Raw genomic sequence first — 20,757 nt, 5'->3', positions numbered from 1 at the left:
CGGGGCAACCCCTCCACCACTACAAAAGTATCGGGAGTTCTCCCCTTCTCTCCCAACTGCCAGGGCATTGCCAAGTTGTGCCAGGGGCAGTTCCAGGGCAGGCACGAAATGCCCCCCATTACTTTAGCATAATATTTCTCTCTATGTAGCAGAAAAGCCAGCATATTGGTGCCGCAGCTGAAAAATCATTGATTGATTTTCTACCAATGAACAACGCAAGAATTGTCCTGGGTTTCATCACCTGCAAAACCCCACCCCTAAACTGCCTGAACTTCATGTTACAAAACCCAAAGCATGCTGCAACCCATACATGGGGATAGAAACTCATCAGTGGAACAGAATATGAGTCAGAGAATATAAAGGGTGATTGCTTTGATAGTACGAATAGGAATCTGCAGATTAACACTGAAATAAGCACTGAAAAATTAATCAACTCTTGCATCCAATAGGGGCCAGGTGCGGTGGTGAAATTATAAAACAGCAATTAAAATGAACAATATCTGTTGCATCAATTTCTGGCAAAGTTAATTATCCACTTGGAGATAATCCAAATGAATTTTGTTTTTATGTTAGACCTTCTATCGCATAATCCTGCATTGGTCTCTCCAGACAATACTGCATTCCCTAGAGGAGAGGTGCATGTGATGTAAGCCTTTGACAGTAGGATGAAAAGAAAACTGGATCCAGTATACAAGGGACTTCTGATTCACTCTGAGCCTGTTTTGCGCTCCGAGGACAGGCCAAGTCCACCCGTAAGCATCTTACTCCCAGGCCTCTGTGAAATCCACCCTTTAAGCAGCAGTCAGGGCTGAGGTCTGATGAACCGTTGTCTGGGGGTTGTGTGAAACTATGAGCTGACTTCATACTCTATTGCAAGGTCAACTGCCTTGCTGAATATCATAGCATGCCCAGCACAGTGAAGAAGTTTGTTATCCACGGCAGCTTCTGTAAGCGGGGCAGCACGGTGGCACAGTAGTTAGCACTGTTGCCTCACAGCGCCAGGGGTCTGGGTTCGATTCCCAGCTTGAGTCACTGTCTGTGCGAAGTCTGCACATTCTCCCCGTGTCTGCGTGAGTTTGCTCCGGTTTCCTCCCACACTCCAAAGATATACGAGTTGGGTGGATTGGCCATGCTAAATTGCCCCTTAGTGTCAGAGAGACTATCTTGTAAATGCATGGGGATAAGGCCTGGGTGGGATTGTGGTCGATGGGCTGAATGGCCTCCTTCTGCACTGTGGGATTCTATGATTCTATTCTATGATTCTGCCCTGCTGCCTCAGGGGTCAAAATAGTTTTAGCAAGACTAGGATGCCGCTTTGAAAATCTGGCCTCCAAGAGTTGCTGGGGGGGAAGGCGGGGTCCATTTTGAAACAAGAGGCCATCGTTTCTTGAAGAGTAGTGTGAAGAAAGCAGAAAAGGATACGCAAAGAAAGACTTGCATTTATATAGTACTTTTCACAACCACAATGAGGTACTTCTGAAATGTAATGTAGGAGATGCAACAACCAGTTTTGTGGACAGCAGACTCTCAAAAACAATGTGATCTTGATTACGATTCACAAGTCATAATGTGGATTGGATAATCCGTTTATTTGTGATGTTGATTGAGGGATAAATGTTGACAAGAACTCTGAGGTAACTCCCCTGCAATATAGTGCCATGGGATCATTTACATCCACCCCAGCAAGCAGGCTGGAACCTCAATTTAATGTCTCACCTGAAAGATGACACAGTGCAGTAAGCCTCAGCACTGTGCTGCAGTGTTAGTCTCGGGTTTTTTTGGCCCAAGTGAATTAATGCCTGATTCAGGTGCGGAAGATTGTCGATAATCTCTGAAAGATTGCCAAGGTAATGGCACTTTTCTTAATTTTACAATGCTGCCTGACATTGGCAGCACTTCAGTGTAAACTGTGAAATTTTCTCAGCTAATATCTGGAGATGGCAGAATGGGTGAGGCCTTCACAATGTGTGAACAGCTGCAATTACTCTAAGCCAAGGACACTTTGAAATGAACAATGAAATGCTGGATAAACATGTCCCAACAGGTATACATATTCACGAGGGTGTGAATGAACAGTTACAGAGAGCTTTTAAGAGAGATCTGAGATGTTCTCCTTTACTCAATGTCAGCTGTGGGTCAGTTGTATCATGCTTGCCTCTGAGTCCGCAAGGTTATGGTTTCATAGCAAAAACAGAAAATGCTGGAAAATCCCAGCAGGTCTGACAGCATCTGTGGAAAGAGAATAGAGCCAATCGTAGAATCCCTACCCTGCAGAAGGAGGCCATTCGGCCCATCAAGTCTGCACCGACCACAATCCCACCCAGGCCCTATTCTCGTAATCCCACATATTTACCCTGTTAACTCCCCTGACACTAGGGTCAATTTGGCATGGTCAATCAACCTAACCCGCACATCTTTGGAGTGTGGGAGGAAACCGGAGCACCCGGAGGAAACCTACGCAGACACAGGGAGAATGTGTAAACTCCACACAGACAGTGACCCAAGGCCAGAATTGAACCCGGATCCCTGGCGCTGTAAGGCAGCAGTGCTAACCACTGTGCTACCATGCCGCCCAAAGTTTTGAGTCTGGATGACCCTTCATCAGAGCTGATTTCTCTCTCCACAGATGCTGTCAGATCTACTGAGATTTTCCAGGATTTTCTGTTTGTGTTTCAGATTCCAGTAGCCACATTATTTTTCTTTTATCTCTGTGGTTTCACAATGTTAATCCAGAACATCAGCTCAACAATCAAGGTTCACTCCCCAGTGCAGTATTGAGGGAGTGCTACATGATGGAGCTGTTGCCTTTCGAAGATATTAAATTGAGGGCCTGTCTGTCCTGTCAGATGGGCATAAAAGATCCCATGGGGCTATTTTGAAGAAGAGTAGAGGAATTATCGCTCATGACTTGGTTGATATTTATGCCTCAATCAACACTGATGTGGAGATGTCGGCGTTGGACTGGGATGGGCATGGTAAGAAGTCTCACAACACCAGGTTAAAGTCCAACAGGTTTATTTGGAATCACGAGCTTTTGGAGCGCTGCTTCCTTCATCTGGGCGGCATGGTGGCACTGCTGCCTCACAGCGCCAGGGACCCAGGTTCAATTCCAGCCTCGGGTCACTGTCTGTGTTCAGTTTGCACGTTCTCCCCGTGTCTGTGTGGGTTTCCTCCGGGTGCTCCTGTTTCCTCCCACAGTCCAAAGATGTATGGGTTAGGTTGATTGGCCAATGTAAATTGACCCTAGTGTCAGGGGGATTAGCATAAATATTTGGGGTTGCGGGAATAGGGCCTGGGTGGGATTGTGGGTCAGTGCAAACTCGATGGGCCAAATGGCCTCCTTCTGCACTGTAGGGATTCTATGGTTCTATGATTATCACACTGCTGTTCATGGGAGCTTGCTGCGCACAAATTGGCTGCCACATTTCCTGCATTCTAACAGGGACGACACTTCAAAGGTACTTAATTGGCTTTCCGATGCCCGGTGGTCGTGGAAAGTGCTTTATATAAATGCAAGTCTTTCGTTCTTTAGTAATTTTGTGCAGCACTGCTGTGACATAGCTACTCATGCAAACATTTATCTTACCATTACAGTCCAGGAGAAAGTCAACCATTTCAGGATAATTTATTGCTGCAGCCACATGCAGTGGGGTTACACCATAGTTATCAGGCATGTTTACATCAGCGTTTCTCTCAATCAGAAACTTGGCAACATCAGGGTGCCATGTGCGGGCTGCCTATTGACAGAGATATGGAATATAGTTAGGATTTTGAGCAAGTGCCATTTTAATAACACTGAATGAGCCAACATCCATGGCAACCTAAGTTTAAAGCTAACGATATCAGCAGTAGGTCTTTTCCTGTTACTATTGTAAGACTGTGAAGGCTTTAGTTTGATTCACGCTCTGAAATTTTAACATGATTTAAAAGAGCAATGTATTTTATTTAACATATGCTGGAATTTTACCGCCTCGCCTGCCTGAGGCTTGTAAGATCCCTCTCGAGACCAATGGAGAATGCCATTCTGCGACCCTCGTCCCCCCCCCGATTCTGGGGCAGGCGTGCCTGTAACATTCTGGCCATAGAGTTAAATTTCATAGAATGCTATGAATGGCAGTGAATGATGAGCACACATAGAGTCATAGAGGTTTACAGCTTGGAAACAGACTCTTTGGCCCAACTTGTCCATGCTGCCCCTTTTTTTAACCCCTAAGCTAGTCCCAATTGCCCACATTTGGCCCATATCCCTCTATACCCATCTTACCCATGTAACTGTCTAAACACTTTTTAAAAGACAATATTGTACCCGCCTCTACTACTACCTCAGGCAGTTTGTTCCAGACACTCAGCACTCTCTGTGTGAAAACATTGCCCGTCTCGGTCCTTTTGTATCTCTCCCCTCTCACCTTAAACCTAGGTCCTCTAGTTTTAGACTCCCCTACCTTTGGGAAAAGATATTGACTATCTAGCTCATCTATGCCCCTCATTACTTTATAGACCTCTATAAGATCATCCCTAAGCCTCCTACGCTCCAGAGAAAAAAGTCCCAGTCTATCCAGCTTCCCCTTATAACTCAAACCATCAAGTCCCAGTAGCATCCTAGTAAATCATTTCTGCACTCTTTCTAGTTTAATAATATCCTTTCTATAATAGGGTGACCAGAACTGTACACAGTATTCCAAGTGTGGCCTTACCAATGTCTTGTACAACTTCAACAAGACATATGGGGAGGATTTTCATCAAGTCAGGATGACTTGGGAGTCCTCTAAACATGGGGGATGTGTCCCGATTCTGAGGTCCCTCTCCCCATCAGGGCAACACAGTGGTTAGCACTACTGTCTCACAGCGCCTGGGACCCAGGTTCAATTCCGGCCTCGGGTCACCGTCTGTGTGGAGTTTGCACATTCTTCCCGTGTCTGCATGGGTTTCATCCGAGTGCTCCGGTTTCCTCCCACACTCCAAAGATGTGCGGGCTAGCTCGATTGGCCATGCTAAATTGACCCTATTGCCAGGGGGATTAGCAGGGTAAATGTGTGGGGTTACGGGAATAGGGCCAGGGTGGGATTGTGGTTGGTACAGACCCAATGGGCCGAATGGCCTCCTTCTGCACTGTAGGGATTCTATGATTCATTCCTGGGCTCTCTGATTTTTGGGTGTGTCTTTAAACGGCACAGACTGATTCAGGCCATACACCCACACCCTGCATTCCCAACATGGCTGTCTCCATTGCAGGGATAGGCATGGTGTGTTGAACCCCTTTGCAATTTTCATGGAGTCAGGCCAGATTCTTAAAGAGTCATCAATCATGGCCCCTCAGAGGAGTCGTAAATCCTAGTCTACACGACCAGAGTTCAAAAAGTTGTCCTCATACCCCAATGCCATGGTAAGACTGCTCACCCACACCTATGGTCCCTCATGCTCCCTAGGCCAAGCTGTGATAGTCCACCCACTCCATATGGCCCCTCATGGTGCCTATGCTGAACGATGACCCACTATACACAGTGTAGAAGCAATGAACCATATAGTGACAGTAGGGTGTGTAAAAAAATATTTGTTCAGAAGTCATTAATTCATTACTTTCCACTATGTTAAAAAAGTCATTTTAGGCCAGGACAATGAAAGTGTTAATTGTCCAGACACAATAGCAGGAAGATCATGCCCTTTGAACTACTTAAATCTTCTTTTTTCAAACACACACTACTGTCACTATAGCATTCAATGTTTCTTTCCAGTGCATAGTGGGTCAGTGGGCATCTAAGTACCATAACTAGGCATGGGGGCATGAGAGGACATTGGGAAGGTAAGTGGAGTGCCATAGTTTGGCATAAGGGCCACAAGGGTGCGTGGAAGGGCCTAAAGTGGCCCACGGGGCATAAGTGGCCTTGAGGGGTGGGTGGAGTGCATGAGCTGGTATGGATGGGGTATGCGTGAGAGCCAGAGAGCCTTTCTATTTTGATTTTAACTCAGGCAAAATCTCAGAGCACTGAGGGGGGGCCTGTTAAACAGCCCACCTCTTCACCCGGTAGTCCCTGTGGTCACCTCCAACCTCTTTCCTGGGTCAGCTGGCAACACTGGGCCCCACACCCACCCTGGCAATGAAAATCCTGCCTTTTTGAGCACTTTCTCCTGAGATGCATGGAGCCAGGAATTTGCTCAACTTTCGCTGATAAAAATCCAGGCCACTGGATATAAGAACGAAGTCAAGATTGATGGAGCATACAAAAATGTTCATATTCAAAAATATTTCATTTAAATTGCATGCTATGGCTGACTGCAGAAGAGATTTGTTTAATGCGCTTACAGGACTGATGAAGAAGAGGAAGCTAGTTTTCTATATATACTATAGATATATTTACCAGTCAAGAATAGATTTTCCAAAATACCTTAGAAGGTCAATTGTACATAATTATTATTAACTACATTTTAATGGCGATAGACAGGATTCTATGCTTTTTGCTTGCTATGGGAACTATTACTACATATAAATGATGTTAAATATCAATGAACAAACGACAGACAACATTTCTCTTGGGCAGAATTTAAATCTATTAAATATTTATATCATGCAGGACTTGGTGGCACAGTTAAAGATCTAATCAGAATCATTAAATATAACACATGACTCAAGGCAAAAATATTCTCTTTGAAGTTAATCATGTCATCAGGCTCACATTACCCCATGCAAAACACCCTGTCCGTATCTGTCAGTAGCATTGATATCAGCTCCATTTTCCAGCAATGTATTCAACTGCTCCAAATCAATCTAAAAACAAAAGGTTACAGATATTTCGTCATTCTAACATTGCTAATAGTTAAACAGAGACAGAGAGGACAGAGCCTCAGCATGCAAAGACAAACATAACATGAAGGAGTGGGGACGACATCGGGTGGGCCGATGTCCATGCCAATTCTGAATATTATCATTTCTCCACTTCTTTATCGATACTAATATTCTCGGTCTTTTGGCTAAGATCAAGTGTAGTTATGCGGATGCTGCACTTGGTTGAGGTCATTAGGTTACATTTAAGCTTCATTTTCATATGAACCAATTTTTAAAAGCGGCATCTCGGCCTTTTGGCTAAGATGCAAATGAGATCAAGCCTTGGAGGAGGAAAGCTTGTGCCTCCTCCAATCAGCTTGGCTCATGTAGATCAGGCCCAAGACAGGGGTTGCAGACCCTGTCTTGTCAGCTTGGATTGGAAATGTCTCAACTTGTTGAGACTCTGAATTGGACTTGATTTGATTGAATTGGAAAAGTATAAAAAATATTCTTGGCCTTTTGTGTAGTTTTGTTGTCCTGCACTTGATTGAAGTCATGAGGTTACACTGAGGCTTCATTTGAAGCAATTTTTTAAAGCGGCATCTAGGCCTTTTGGCTAAGATGCAAATGAGATCAAGCACTGAAGTGGGTGGAATGCCTGCTCCTATCGGCTTGGATCATGTAGATCAAGCCCAAGACAGGAAGTGGTGAGCCTGTCTTGTCAGCTTGGATCGGGAATGTCTCACTTGCTGAGACTCTGAATTGGACTTTGATTGGATTGAATTGGATATAAACAAAAAAAATGTATTTATGTAGCATTCCTAATGTTGAGTTGTGTAAGAGTGCTTTACACAGTTTAAAGTACAGTGCCAGGTGTTCTGCATCAGCTACATTTCAACAGCTGGTAGGGAAAAGCCCAATCTTACTTTCAATCACCAATTTATCAGCATCGTACAAGAACTGCTCACTTCCATATCAATAATCTCAGTTCCAACACATCACTCAGGGGAGTGTCCTAGGCCCCATTATCTTCAGCTGCTTCATCAATGACCTTACTGTGATCATAAGGTCAGAAGTGGGGAGGTTTGCTGATGATTACACAATGTTCAGCATCATTCATGACTCCTCAAAGGAGTTTGTGTCCATTTCCAGCAAGACCTAGACAATATAGAGTTATAGAGGCCTACAGCACAGGAAAGGTCCTTTGGCCCATCCAGGCTTGTGGCAAGTAATATTCATCCCACAAAAGTGGCAGAGAATGCCCATTCCCACCAAGAGAGAGAATCTGACCACTGCCCCTTGACATTCAGCCATTTTGTTTTTAATCCAATAATGCAACAGTAATGTCACTTAGAAGACTAATCTTCAGAACAGCAAATTCCTCCCTATGACTGATACCCCACTATCAACATCCTGGGCAATTGATACCATTGATCAGAAACTGAACAGGACTAGCCATATAAATACCATGGCTACAAGAGCAGTCATGATGTGGAGATGCCGGCGTTGGACTGGGGTAAACACAGTAAGAAGTTTAACAACACCAGGTTAAAGTCCAACAGGTTTATTTGGTAGCAAAAGTCTTCTTGGCGATCCTCTCCACTTGGAGCTTGTGTGGCTTTTGCTACCAAATAAACCTGTTGGACTTTAACCTGGTGTTGTTAAACTTCTTACTACAAGAGCAGGTCAGAGGCTTGGAATTTGACAGCGAGTAACTCACCTGCTGAGTCCCTAAAGCTTGTCCACTCTCTTGTTTTTATGATGCGGGATGGCTGACATCATTGCTGTAAACTAACTTTATTACTAAGACATTTTCAGAACATGAGTGCACAATTGCAGCCTTGTTGCAACTACTCGAATATGTGCTCTCTGACCTTCAACCCCCAGGCCAGGTAACCCCATGCAATACAGGGTGTACTGTATTGTATCTACTACTGGAATCCACCACCACAATCATCTTTTATCAAGACACCCACCATCTACAAGGTACAAGTCAGGCATGTGATGGAATATTCTCCACTTGCCTGGGAGTGTCCATCCAGGACAAAGCAGCCTGCTTGATAGGCTCCCCATCCACAAACATTCATTCCCTCCCCCACTGCCACACAGTGGCAGCAGTGTGCACCATCTCCAAGATGCACTGCAGCAACTGTAGGGATATGGGGGTAGGGCCTGGGTGGGATTGTGGTCGGTGCAGACTCGATGGGCCAAATGGCCTCTTTCTGCACTGTAGGGTTCCTATGATTCTATGAACTCACCAAGCCTCCTGAGACAGCACCTTCCCACGACTACTACCATATAGAAGGATGCATGGGCATACCACCTGCAAGTTCCCCTCCAAGCCCTACTCACCATTCTGACATGGAAATATATCGCCGTTCCTTCACTGTCATTGGGTCAAATTCCTGCACCTCCCACCCTGACAGCACTGTGGGTGTACCTACACCACAGGGATTGCGGCTGTTCAAGAAGGCAGCTCACCACAAGGGCAATTAGGGATGGGCAATAAATGTTGGCCTAACCAGCAATGCCTACAGTGTGAATAATAAAATATATAAAAGGTTGCTCAGACTGTTGGACAGCATTTCCTCACTGCACAATTAAAATATCTTGATTTATCAATTATCATATAGGTCACATGGTTTCCAAGGTAGCAAAATGCAGTCCAATCAAATCAGCTTGCTTGACAATGATAATTGTATATATAGGGAGGAATTTGCTACTCTGGAGACTAGGCTTCTAAGTGACATTAATGTTGCATTATTAGATTTTTAAGAAACATGCCTTACACATGTATATATCCACAAATCCACATTATGTACATTTGATCAGAAATTGAACAGTCGATTCATTGAAATGAATTGAATCTTTGGTCGGACTGGGCCATATTATCTCAGTTCCTGTCACAGGTTAATTTTAGATTTTTCTTTCTGGTGTGAATCAGGAGTCTTGGATCACGCTGCGTAATGCTTTTCCCACCAAATTACCAAGGCAACAAGAAAAGGATTATATTTAGAATCAGTGGTGGGGAAGACCTTCCTGACAATGCTGATGTTGTTGTAAAGGTAACCAGGGATGAACAAATCCACCCAGAACATTGAATTATTTTGGGTGAATAAATGGCATCTCAGTGCAGAATAAAGAGCACAGTGCACTAATATCTGGGGAGGCCGGGGGGGGGGGGGGGGGGGGGGAGCAGGGGGAGAATGGAGGAGCTGATAATGTTTTTTTATTCGTTTATGGGATGTGTGCATCACTGGCTGGGCCATTTATTGCCCATCCCTGAGGGAATTTAAGACTCAACCACACTGCTTCCCGAAAGTACATTAGTGAACCAGATGGGTTTTTATAACGATCAACAATTGTTTCATGATCATCATTAGATTGTTAATTCCAGATTTTTACTGAATTCACAGTTCACCGTCTGCCATGGCGGGACTTGAACCCAAGACCACCAGAGGATTATTTTAGGTCGCTGGGATTACTAGTCCGGTGACAATAATACCATGACACCACTGCCTCCCAGTGGCATTGGGCAGACATTGCCTGGAGTAGCAGGGCAGAGCTCTGAGGTTTGGTTTAGCTCAACTGTGCTGGTCCGGCCAATGCAAAGAAAGAACCATTTGCGAAAGGCCCACATAAAATTTGAGGGGCAATTTTGGAATAGCCGGCTGGGTGGGAAATGGATGGGTTTGGTTCACTGCCTGCTTCACACCCCACATGATTTTACTATGTTTACTTCATGGCCAATTTAGCCCTTAAATTTGGGAGCCTCCTACCTCTGGAGTGGGACCCAACTTCCGATTCAATAGCAAGGGTTCCAACACTGATCTGGAGCTGACACTCAGAATTAGGGATTTTATATTGGCTGTTTGCAGCTGGAATACGATCAAATGTCATTATCTGATACCGTATTTGAGTGCCTGAACATCAGCACCCATGAAAGGCCTCACCAGGGCCAGCAGCGAGAAAGGAGAATCACACCGGAGACAGGGGCCGGGACTGTCTGACCTCGCCTGTGGCTGGGATTCTCTGGTCCTGCTATGAATGGAGATTTAGCTGAGCGCCAAATTCTCCGTTCTCACTGGCAGTAGTGGTGGGGTGTATGGCATCAGAGAATCCCAGCCCTTTGTCAGGATTTTCCCCTGGAGTTCCAGTGGGGCTTTCCTTCCTACACCCACCATCCAATGAGAGCACCGAACTCACACAGGCTCTACAGCGCGTGTTCATGTTACCTGTTGCCTATGCCTGGAACTCAAAGAGTCAGAAGGATCCCAAACCCAAAGAGCGCCATCTCTTGTTTGGTTTTACTTAAGCAAGCTCTATTCAGTTACTTTTGCAAGCATCTCGGGAAAGGGGTCAGCAATAAGAAAGTAATATTTTAACACTTGAGTTGCTTTTGAAAAAAAAGCAGATTGGTTCTATAAGATTTTCCAACATGTTATTTAAATAATTTTACAAGGAACACATTACCTCGCTATTTTTGCCTCTCTTTGACGTTATGATAAAATACTGAAGGAAGGCTGTGGTGGGGGAGGTACTGGTGCTTTGGTTCTGATTGCTTGTTTCGGGAGGTTGATTCGGTGTCGGCACTTGTTGCCCTGCATCTGTAATCCTTTTCAAGCCAATATAGGTGGCAGAATCTGTGGTCTCTGTTAACAAAAGGGTGAGATTAGCAGATTATAATTTCTCACAGGTTTTCATGGTCATTTGATTTGCATCTACCTGATTTCGGTAATGCCAGATGGGCAAAATAATATCTGAAGAGACAAACTTTTGAGGCCTCCTTAAGTGAAATGGAAAACATATATTTCAAATGAGACACAAAAGGAACATAACTTAAAAGAAACAGCACACAGAAAGCAAACATGAATGGGAGTATTCAAAATTAGGTGGAAAATGTCAGTAAGATTGTAGATAAAGGTGGCGGCAATCGGTAAGCAGGCATGTTTAAGCTCTGAAAGTCCTGGATACCATTTCAATGACCAAATAAGTCTAATAAATAACAAGGTGGGTGGAGATATTATCGAGCATCTGAAAAGGCTAGGTTCGTAAAGTGGATTCTTCATAAAGATTGGAGACAAGTTTCACACCCGGTCATTTAAATGCAAGAGTTTATGTGGAAACATTAGCAAAGCATGTAGAGTCCCCATCACTTAGAATGGCCACACTTATAAACCAGCCTCCCATCCATTGACTCTGTCTACACTTCCTGCTGCCTCGGCAAAGCAGCCAGCATAATTAAGGACCCCATGCACCCCAGACATTCTCTCTTCCACCTTCTTCCATTGGGAAAAAGATACAAAAGTCTGAAGTCATGTACCAATCGACAGCTTCTTCCCTGCTGCCATCAGACTTTTGAATGGACCTACCTTGCATTAAGTTGATCTTTCTCTACACCCTAGCTATGAGTGTAACACTACATTCTGCACTCTTGTTTCCTTCTCTATGAACAGTATGCTTTGTCTGTATAGCTTGCAAGAAACAATACTTTTCACTGTATGTTAATACATGTGACAATAATAAATCAAATTTAAAACAGGCATTTGCTAGCCACAAAGCAATAACTATTATAGCTTTAAGGTCTATTTCAATAATTTCAAAGTTGTCAGTTGTAGTAACTTAAAAGTTGGGGCAGTAACAGCTATTCTTACTCACTGATCAGCACTGCTTTAAGGTTAACTGAATGCAAGAACAAACACAAGTCAGTAAATAAGTAAATAAAAGTTTGTTAATGTTCAATTAATGTTTGTGTACTTAAGGCCTCAAAAGCCTCTGTAAATTGTGTGGGATTATAGTTAGTACCGCAGAGCAAAGTGGATACAACTGAGCAAAATGTCAGATGGAATGTTCTTCTAATATCATAATCAGTATGTCTCGCTATACTAGTCTTTGCATATAATGGCCAACCGTACATGATATTGCATATTATTAGCTTCGAGGAATGTATTACTAATAAATTCATGGAAGGGGCATAAAGGGAGAAATATCATCATCTGCACACTGGCTGGGAACCTCATCTACCAACAGCCCACATTGGAAATTCCTGTCGTTCACTGTGTCCTGACTATCAAAGATCCTGGGGGCGATTCTCCCAAACAAATTTTGAGTGCTGAATTTGCATAAAAACTGGAGTAAATCCTGCTGGATTTTTCAGCGGAAGTTTCAAAATGAATCTCCCACACTCTGTGCAGAGAGCCTCAGCGTGAATTACGCTGAAATTCAGTGGGCGGGGCCTATTCCCGCTGGAGAGGCCGGCAGCATAGCGCTGAGTGAGCCACTGCACATGCGCTGATCTGTCAGCGCTGAGATTGGCACACGTGCAGTAGCCCCGCAGAGCCAGCCTCCCAATCGCTGACCAGCTCAATCGCTGGCCAGCCCTGCGATCCCCGCATCGCCATCTGTGCAACCCCCCCCCCCCCCCCCCCCCACAGCCCAATTGTTGACCCCCCCGGACCTGTCTAGGCCACCAGGCCAGCCCTGTCCCTGGCCTGCATCAATGCACAGCCTCCTCCCACAGCCCTGATCTTCCGTTTCCCCCCACCGGCTGTCCTACCCACACTACGGCAGCCCTGACCCGCCCAGCAGGCTGATCCCCCCACCCCGATGGCCAGCTCCAATGGCTAGCCTCCCTCCCTCTGTCACTCACCCCCATTGATTGTCCCCCAGAGGCACTGATCCCCCATTAGACCCTGCCCCCTTGACACTGCCCTATGCCTGGTGGGCACTGCCAAGGTGCCCCCTGGGCATTGGCACTTTGCCTGTTAGGTAGTGCCAGGAGGCCCAGGCTGGCATTGCCAAGGTGGCAGTGTCCAGGGAGCACACCCCCACGCCCGACCCTCTGGGGGGCCTTGATGGACCCCCTTCACTCCAGCAGGGCCAGGCCGCCAGCTCCCTCAAGTGGGGAGCTATTGTAAACTCCGCTGGAGTGAAACACTCCTGACGGGGCCAGGGGAAAAGCTTGCGGGCCCGGTGACTTCAGTCCCAGGCCCGCTAATGATATTTAAATTGTACGTAAATTAGATTTGAAATAAATTATGCTGCTCTGCGCTGATTTCTGGCGCGTAGCTCACGGCGCAGGAAATCCGGCTGCTGGAGACACATGGAGGCCATGGCGCCCAGCGGGGAGCCCACGAAACGGCTTCCGCTCGAGTCTCCTGGCCCGCTGCGCTACAAAAGCAGCGCAGCAGGCTGGGAGAATCGCCTCCTCTCCTCCAATTTTCAAATTGCATGCTGGTGGGCATCACGGTCCCATACAAAGACCAAATTATCTCCATGAGATACACTTCGAATTTCCCCCCAGAAAGAGAGATGAAACTCGAGGTAATGTTTTAGAGGCTCCCCAATCACAGGAATAGCTGAGGCCAGGGCATGGGCGAATGTTACTCTGATATTAGCTAAAGGACCAGCGGACATGAAACTTAAACCAAACAACAACATAAGAAATAGGAGCAGGAAAAGGCTATTGTACAAGCCCACTCTGCCATTCAATGAGATCATGGCTGACATTCTAATTCAACACCATTTTCCTGCACGATCTCTATATCCCTTGATGTTTTTAATATTTACAAACCCATCAGTCTTGAACATGGAGCTGCCAAAAGCCAGCTTCTGCCACGTGTTTTTTTTTAAGCAGACTTTTTCTTATTGTGTATTAGCAACTTAAATTTGATTTTCTGTATATTGTAACTGATCTATTTGCATCTGGCATTGTGGCGCTTGCAATAAAATATCAAAAAACCAAACCAAACTTTTCCAGTGCTTGGGAAATTACCAGAGAATCAAATATAACTTCAGCACCACAATTAGGTGGAGGAGCAGCAGGTCTCGGCTGTAGTAATACAGGCGTAGAAGGAGGAAGAGCCCAAATAAATTTTGCACACTCTGGGCAGTGAATGGAAAGCTCAGAAACACAGGGCTCAGCAACAATATTACAATCCACAGATACTTCCTGTCTGGGCTCCTTCCTAATTGCTTTCCAGTAAGGCTTGAACCCATGACCTACTGAGCCAGTTACAATTAAGAAGACAAGAATGAAAGGAAAGTGAGAACCGAAGCTGGAGAATGACGAAAGTGGCTTAGTGGAGAGAGAACATAAGAAATTAATAACTGAGGCAGGAATAGGTAGATTTGAGGAAGGATGTTCTTGCTCTCGAGGAAGTGCAGCAAAGATTTACTAGGCAGTTGGTGGGACTGATGTATGAGGAGAGATTGACTAGGTTAGGATTGTTTTCGCTGGAGTTCGGATGATTGAGGGGGGATCTCATAGACAGGATTAGACAGGGTAGATGCAGGGCGGATGTTCCCAATGGTGGGGGAGTCCAGAACCAGGGGTCATGGTCTGAGGATTCGGGGTAGACCATTTAGGACGGAGATGAGGAGACATTTCTTCACCCAAAGAGTGGTGAGCCTGTGGAATTCATTACCACAGGAAGTAGTTGATGCCAAAACATTGAATGTATTCAAGAGGCGGCTGGATATAGCACTTGGAGTGAATGGGATCAAAGGTTATGGGGAGAAAGCAGGATTAGGCTATTGAGTTGGATAATCAGCCATGATCATGATGAATGGCGGAGCAGGATCAAAGGGCCAATTCCTCCTATCCTCTATGTTTGTCTGTTTCTATAGATCCTCTAGCCCCTCAAGTACTCTCCACCATTCATGGCTGACCTTCTTCCTCGACTCAATTTTTCCACTTGTTTCCTATGTCTCCTGATTCTCTGAGACACAAAAAATCTACCTCTCTCAGCCTTAAGCATATTCAACAAAGGTGCACAACTTTCTGGGGTAGAGAATTCCAAAGATTCACAACCCCCTGGGTGAAGAAATTTCTCCTCATCTCAGTCCTAAATGATGAAACCTTGATGCCCCCCATGTTCTAGAGGGAGAACAATCTATCTGCATCTACATGGCATGACCCTTCAGGATTGTATATGTTTCAATGAGATCACTTCTAATTCTTCTAAAATTCATTGAGTACAGGCCCAATTTACTTTGCCACTCACCATAGAATAGCCCTCTCATCCCAGGAACCAACCTAGTGAATCTTTGCTGTGCTGTTTCCAAAGCAAGTAGATCCTTCTTTGAATATGAAGACGGAAACTGCGTATAGTCTTCCAGATGTGCTTTCACCAGAGCCCAATGCAATTGCAGCAAGACTTCATATTCTTTTACTCAAATTCCCATACAATAAAGGCCAATGTGGTATTTGCCTTCCTAATTCTTTAATGTACTTTCATACTAATGTTGGTAATCCATGTACAGGTACACCCTAATCTCTCTGAACATCAACATCTAGAAATTTCATACCTGAGGAAGAATATATGATCTTTCTATTTTTACTGCCAAAGAGAATAACCTTACAATTTGTCATGTTATACTCCACCCACACTTTGATCCACACTCTCTTAATCTGTTTATATCTTTGTAACCTCTCTGTGTCCTCCTCACAACTCACATTCCCACCTAGCTTTGTATCATTTGTGAACCTGTATATATTACTCTCAGCATCTTCATCTAAGTCCTTCATATCGTTTGGAAATAGCTGAAACCTGAGTACTGATCCCTGCGGCACTCCTCTAGTTGCAATCTGGCAATTTGAAAATGGCCCATTTATCGCTATTCTCAGCTGCCTATTCATTTACCAACCTTCCAGCCATGCGCAGATATTACTGTATACCACCCCCACCCCACCCCCACAACCCCGAGAAGCTTTCTCTCACATATTAACCTTTTGCATGGCACCTTATCGAATACCTCTTTTGGAAATCCAAGTGTACCACATCTACCAGCTCCCCTTCATCCACTTTGCTAGCTCCATCCTCAGAAAACCCTAATAAATTTGTTAAGTGACCAGTGAGGAGGATTGACAGAAGTGGAAAGTTTGAGAGACAATCCCAATTGTTTTATTTTCATTATCTTATACTTAGCAGTATCTGAGTGAACATGCACTGTTCCAACCCTATTGTTTCAACACCCTCCCTATTGTATAGAGCCTAAAATTGCAGACTACTCCAGTTGCAGTTCTAAAGTCAATATAATTCAATATTACATTGGCCTCTGTAACTCAAGGTGCTGTTTTTCACTTTGTGTGAGCCTTAGCCCATCCCCTCCCTCAGTTCCACTGCTCTGTCAATCACCGTATCTTCTGCCGTTCAAAATTTACCTTTTTAATTCAAATGTACAGACATATTACCTTGAATTAGCTGACATTTAATTCCCTCTGCTACCTTTTGTTCATTCTAATCGACTTCTGCCAACAGCTTCTTTTGGCCCTTTGAATTATTCACTGTGCCTCATATTTTAGTGTCGGTTCAATTCCGGCCTCGGGTCACTGTCTGTGTGGAGTTTGCACGTTCTCCCTGTGTCTGCGTGGGTTTCCTCCGGATGCTCCAGTTTCCTCCCACAGTCCAAAGATGTGCGAGCTAGGTAGATTGGCCATGATAAATTGCCCCTTAGTGTCAGGGGGATTAGGAGGGTAAATATGTGGAGTTAAGGGGATAGGACGTGGGTTGGATTGTTGTCGGTGTAGGCTCGATGGGCCGAATGGTCACCTTCTGCACTGCAGATACGATGATAAGAATATCTAAGGCATTTGCAATTGCTTTGCCCATTTCCTCAAAGTGAAACCTACAAGTTTGTAGGTGAATTTTCACTCCCACCTTAAATGTCTGGCAGTGAATAGGTGCTCATTTTATATCCCTGTCCGATTTTTATTACCACAGAAAGACATTGGCAACACGAGGCTGATAAAGATACGTGAATATTTCTTGAAATGTGTCACTTGTATGCCAGATATCATTCAGAAGGACTTTACCCAACAAACTGGTGGATGGACCTCCACTACCAGGCATCTCTGTAGCTCATTGTCAACACCACTGGTACCAGCTGCTTTCCCCCAACTTGCCCTGAGAATGAAATCAGTTGACTAGAAACTCAGTAAATTTAAGGTTACGCTACCTAGCTCAGCATCTGTTTTAAATGGAATATGTTTATGACGGACTTGTCGTTTTCGCACATAGTCCTTCCACTTATCTTCTACTTTGTCCTCATCCCCTGGTATGGTCACAACTGCGGTCTTTGCTTGTGCTTCCTGTAGGGAAATATTCAAAATGTGTTGAATATTTTTAGAACGCAAATCATACGGATTCTTCTGCAAGGAATGATTTAACAAAAAGATAGCAATCAATAGTCAAACAAAGCTTTGATGTTATCAGTGGAAAATATCAGAGGACGTTGTAGCTTTTTCCCACAGCAAAGCTGCGCTTTATCACCAGTATTCTGTCCAATGAATCATACACACACACATCACTATATTGATTATTTAAGTTCATAAGATATAGGAGCAGAATTAGGCCATTCAGCCCATCGAGTCCACTCCGCCATTCGATCATGGCTGATATGCTCCTCATCCCCATTCTCCTGCCTTTTCCCCATAACCCTTCAACCCATTACCAATTAAAAATCTGTCTAACTCCTCCTTAAATTTACTCCCAGTCCCAGCATCCACCGCACTTTGAATTCCACAGATTCACAACCCTTTGGGAGAAGTAGTTTCTCCTCAACTCCGTTTTAAATTTGCTGCCCCTTATCCTAAGACTATAACCTCTCGTCCTAGACTGCCCCACAAGAGGAAGCATCTGCTCCACATCTACATTATCCATACCTTTTATCATCTTGTATACCTCAATTTGATCTCCCCTCATCCTTCTAAATTCCAGAGTATCGGCCTAAACTGTTCAATCTCTCTTCATACGATAAACCCCTCATCTCTGGAATCGATCTAGTGAACCTCCTAAATTTACGATTTACTGAAGGAACTCACGTAAGTTATGTTCATGTAGCACTTCCTTCTCCTGTGACCTCTATCGAAAAGAAGTAATGCAGCAATATCTGGGGAACACCTTCACCTACAAGTTCTGCTGCGAATCACACAACATCCTAACTTAGACCTCTACAAGTGTTCTGTCATTGTCACAGGGTCAGTACCCTGGAATTCTCTATCTAACATCACCCTGACAGTTCAAACAGAGCTTCAGGCAATGGGTAAGTGTAATGGAAAATAAGGAGCAGAATTAAGTCTTCCCTCATTGTTCCACAGGAGCAGGCTGAGGGTAAGGGAGCTTGTTTGTGCATTAATTTATTTAATTATTTTTCAGTTAAATTAGTGAAAAAAATCGGAGGTTTTTTTTCTAAACAGGAAATAGGCCCAGCAGCAGCCTGGGAAGATTTTGGAGGGTTTAAAAGTAGGCCGCACCTTTGAGCGGGCAGCGTCGTTAGCGGGCAGCGGAGTGAGCAGGGGACAGAGTGAGAGCTAAAAGGGCTTTGGCTCACAGGGCTTCGGCGAGGAAGGTTGTTTGTTTGTTTTTCTTTGGTTACACCCCCTTTTTGTTTTATCCCCAAAACTAAAAAGGACATGGCTGGTATGAGTGGGAGGCCAGTATACTGCATTCGGTGTGGGATGTGGGAGTTCCTGGAGACAACTTGCCTCCCGGAAGTCCATATCTGTGCCAGATGTGTGGAACTGCATCTCCTGAAGGATCGTGTAAGGGAGCTGGAGCTGAGGCTCGATGAACTCAGTTTAGTTAGGGAAAATGAGAGAGTCATAGATAAAAGTTATAGTCAGGTAGTGACACCAGGGTCTCGGAAGGAAGACACGTGGGTCACGGTTAGGAGGGGTAATAGTCAGAAGGGTGATGTGCCAGAAAGCACCCCAGTGGCAGTCTCCCATAAGAGAAAGGGATGGGCAACAGATGGGAGAAGGGAAGGGAGTGAGCAGTCTGTGGAGGGATCCCCTGTGGTTGTCCCCCTCCACAATAGGTATATTGTTTTGGATTCTGTGGAGGGGGATGACCCTCCAGGGGTAAGCCACGAGGACCAGATCGCCTCCACGGAGACAGGCTCAGGGGTCCGGAAGGGAAAGAAGGGGTTTAGGAGAGCGATAGTTGTGGGGGACGCAATAGTTAGAGGCACGGACAGGCGCTTCTGTGGGACTGAACGAGAATCCAGGATGGTAGTCTGCCTCCCTGGTGCTGGGGTACTGGATGTCTCCGAGAGGGTAGGAAGCATATTTAAAAAGGAAGGTAGTCAAACGGATGTGATTGTACACATTGGGGGAAATGATGTAGGTAGGAAGAGCAGGGGGGTCATACGAGAGAAATTCAGGGAGTTGGGTGCTAGGCTAAAAAGTAAGACCTCCAGTGTAGCAATCTCTGGACTGCTCCCGGTGCCTAGTGCAAGTGAGGCTCGGAACAGGAAGATTCTACAGTTGAACGCGTGGCTAAAGGACTGGTGCAAGAGGGAGGGTTTTAAATTCATAGATAACTGGGAAATCTTCAAGTCAGGATGGCAACTGTACAGAAAGGATGGGTTACACCTTAACTGGAAGGGAGCAAATATCCTGGCTGGGAGTTTTGCTCGAGTGTTTCGGCAGGATTTAAACTAGTGTGGCAGGGGGGTGAGGAACAAAACAGGAGGTCAGTAAATACTGAGGCTGGGGTCGAGCTGGGGGCCAGGGCAAGGCTAGCTAAGAAGAGGAGCACTCTGGAGGAGGAGGACCTGACTGGGCCTGGAGGTCTGGAGTGCATCTGCTTCAATGCGAGGAGTGTAACGGGTAAAACAGACGAACTTAGGGCCTTAATGCTTGTGCGGAATTTGGATGTGGTTGCGGTGACGGAAACTTGGTTAAAAGAAGGACAGGACTGGCAGCTGAATATTCCGGGGTATTAGTGTTTTAGGCGAGACAGAGGAGGGGCTAAAAAAGGTGGGGGAGTAGCGATATTAGTTAAGGAGCATATTACCGCGGTGCAGAGGGTAGACAACTTAGAGGGGTCATGTACTGAGTCGCTGTGGGTGGAACTCAGAAACAGGAAGGGTGCAGTCACTATGCTGGGGGTGTACTACAGACCACCCAACAGCCCACGGGAAGTGGAGGAAAGGATATGTCAGGAGATTCTGGATAGGTGCAGAAAAAATAGGGTTGTTGTAGTGGGGGACTT

At 45.1% G+C, this 20,757-nt stretch overlaps 1 protein-coding gene across 1 annotated transcript in view; it reads right to left on the bottom strand.

Moving 5' to 3' along the window:
• Positions 1–20,757, bottom strand: part of LOC144495500 (uncharacterized) — a 97,077-nt gene that overhangs the window by 56,069 nt on the left and 20,251 nt on the right. Inside the window, exons 3-6 of the mRNA XM_078215515.1 lie at positions 17,720–17,912; positions 11,234–11,412; positions 6,677–6,763; positions 3,587–3,737 (exon numbers count right to left, since the gene is read on the bottom strand). Of these exons, the coding sequence (XP_078071641.1) occupies positions 3,587–3,737; positions 6,677–6,763; positions 11,234–11,412; positions 17,720–17,912 (610 nt within the window). The remainder of the gene's footprint in view (positions 1–3,586; positions 3,738–6,676; positions 6,764–11,233; positions 11,413–17,719; positions 17,913–20,757) is intronic.

Source organism: Mustelus asterias, chromosome 7, assembly GCF_964213995.1.
Source record: "Mustelus asterias chromosome 7, sMusAst1.hap1.1, whole genome shotgun sequence".
NCBI lineage: Eukaryota > Metazoa > Chordata > Chondrichthyes > Carcharhiniformes > Triakidae > Mustelus > Mustelus asterias.
This window is presented reverse-complemented; position numbering and strand designations above follow the sequence as displayed.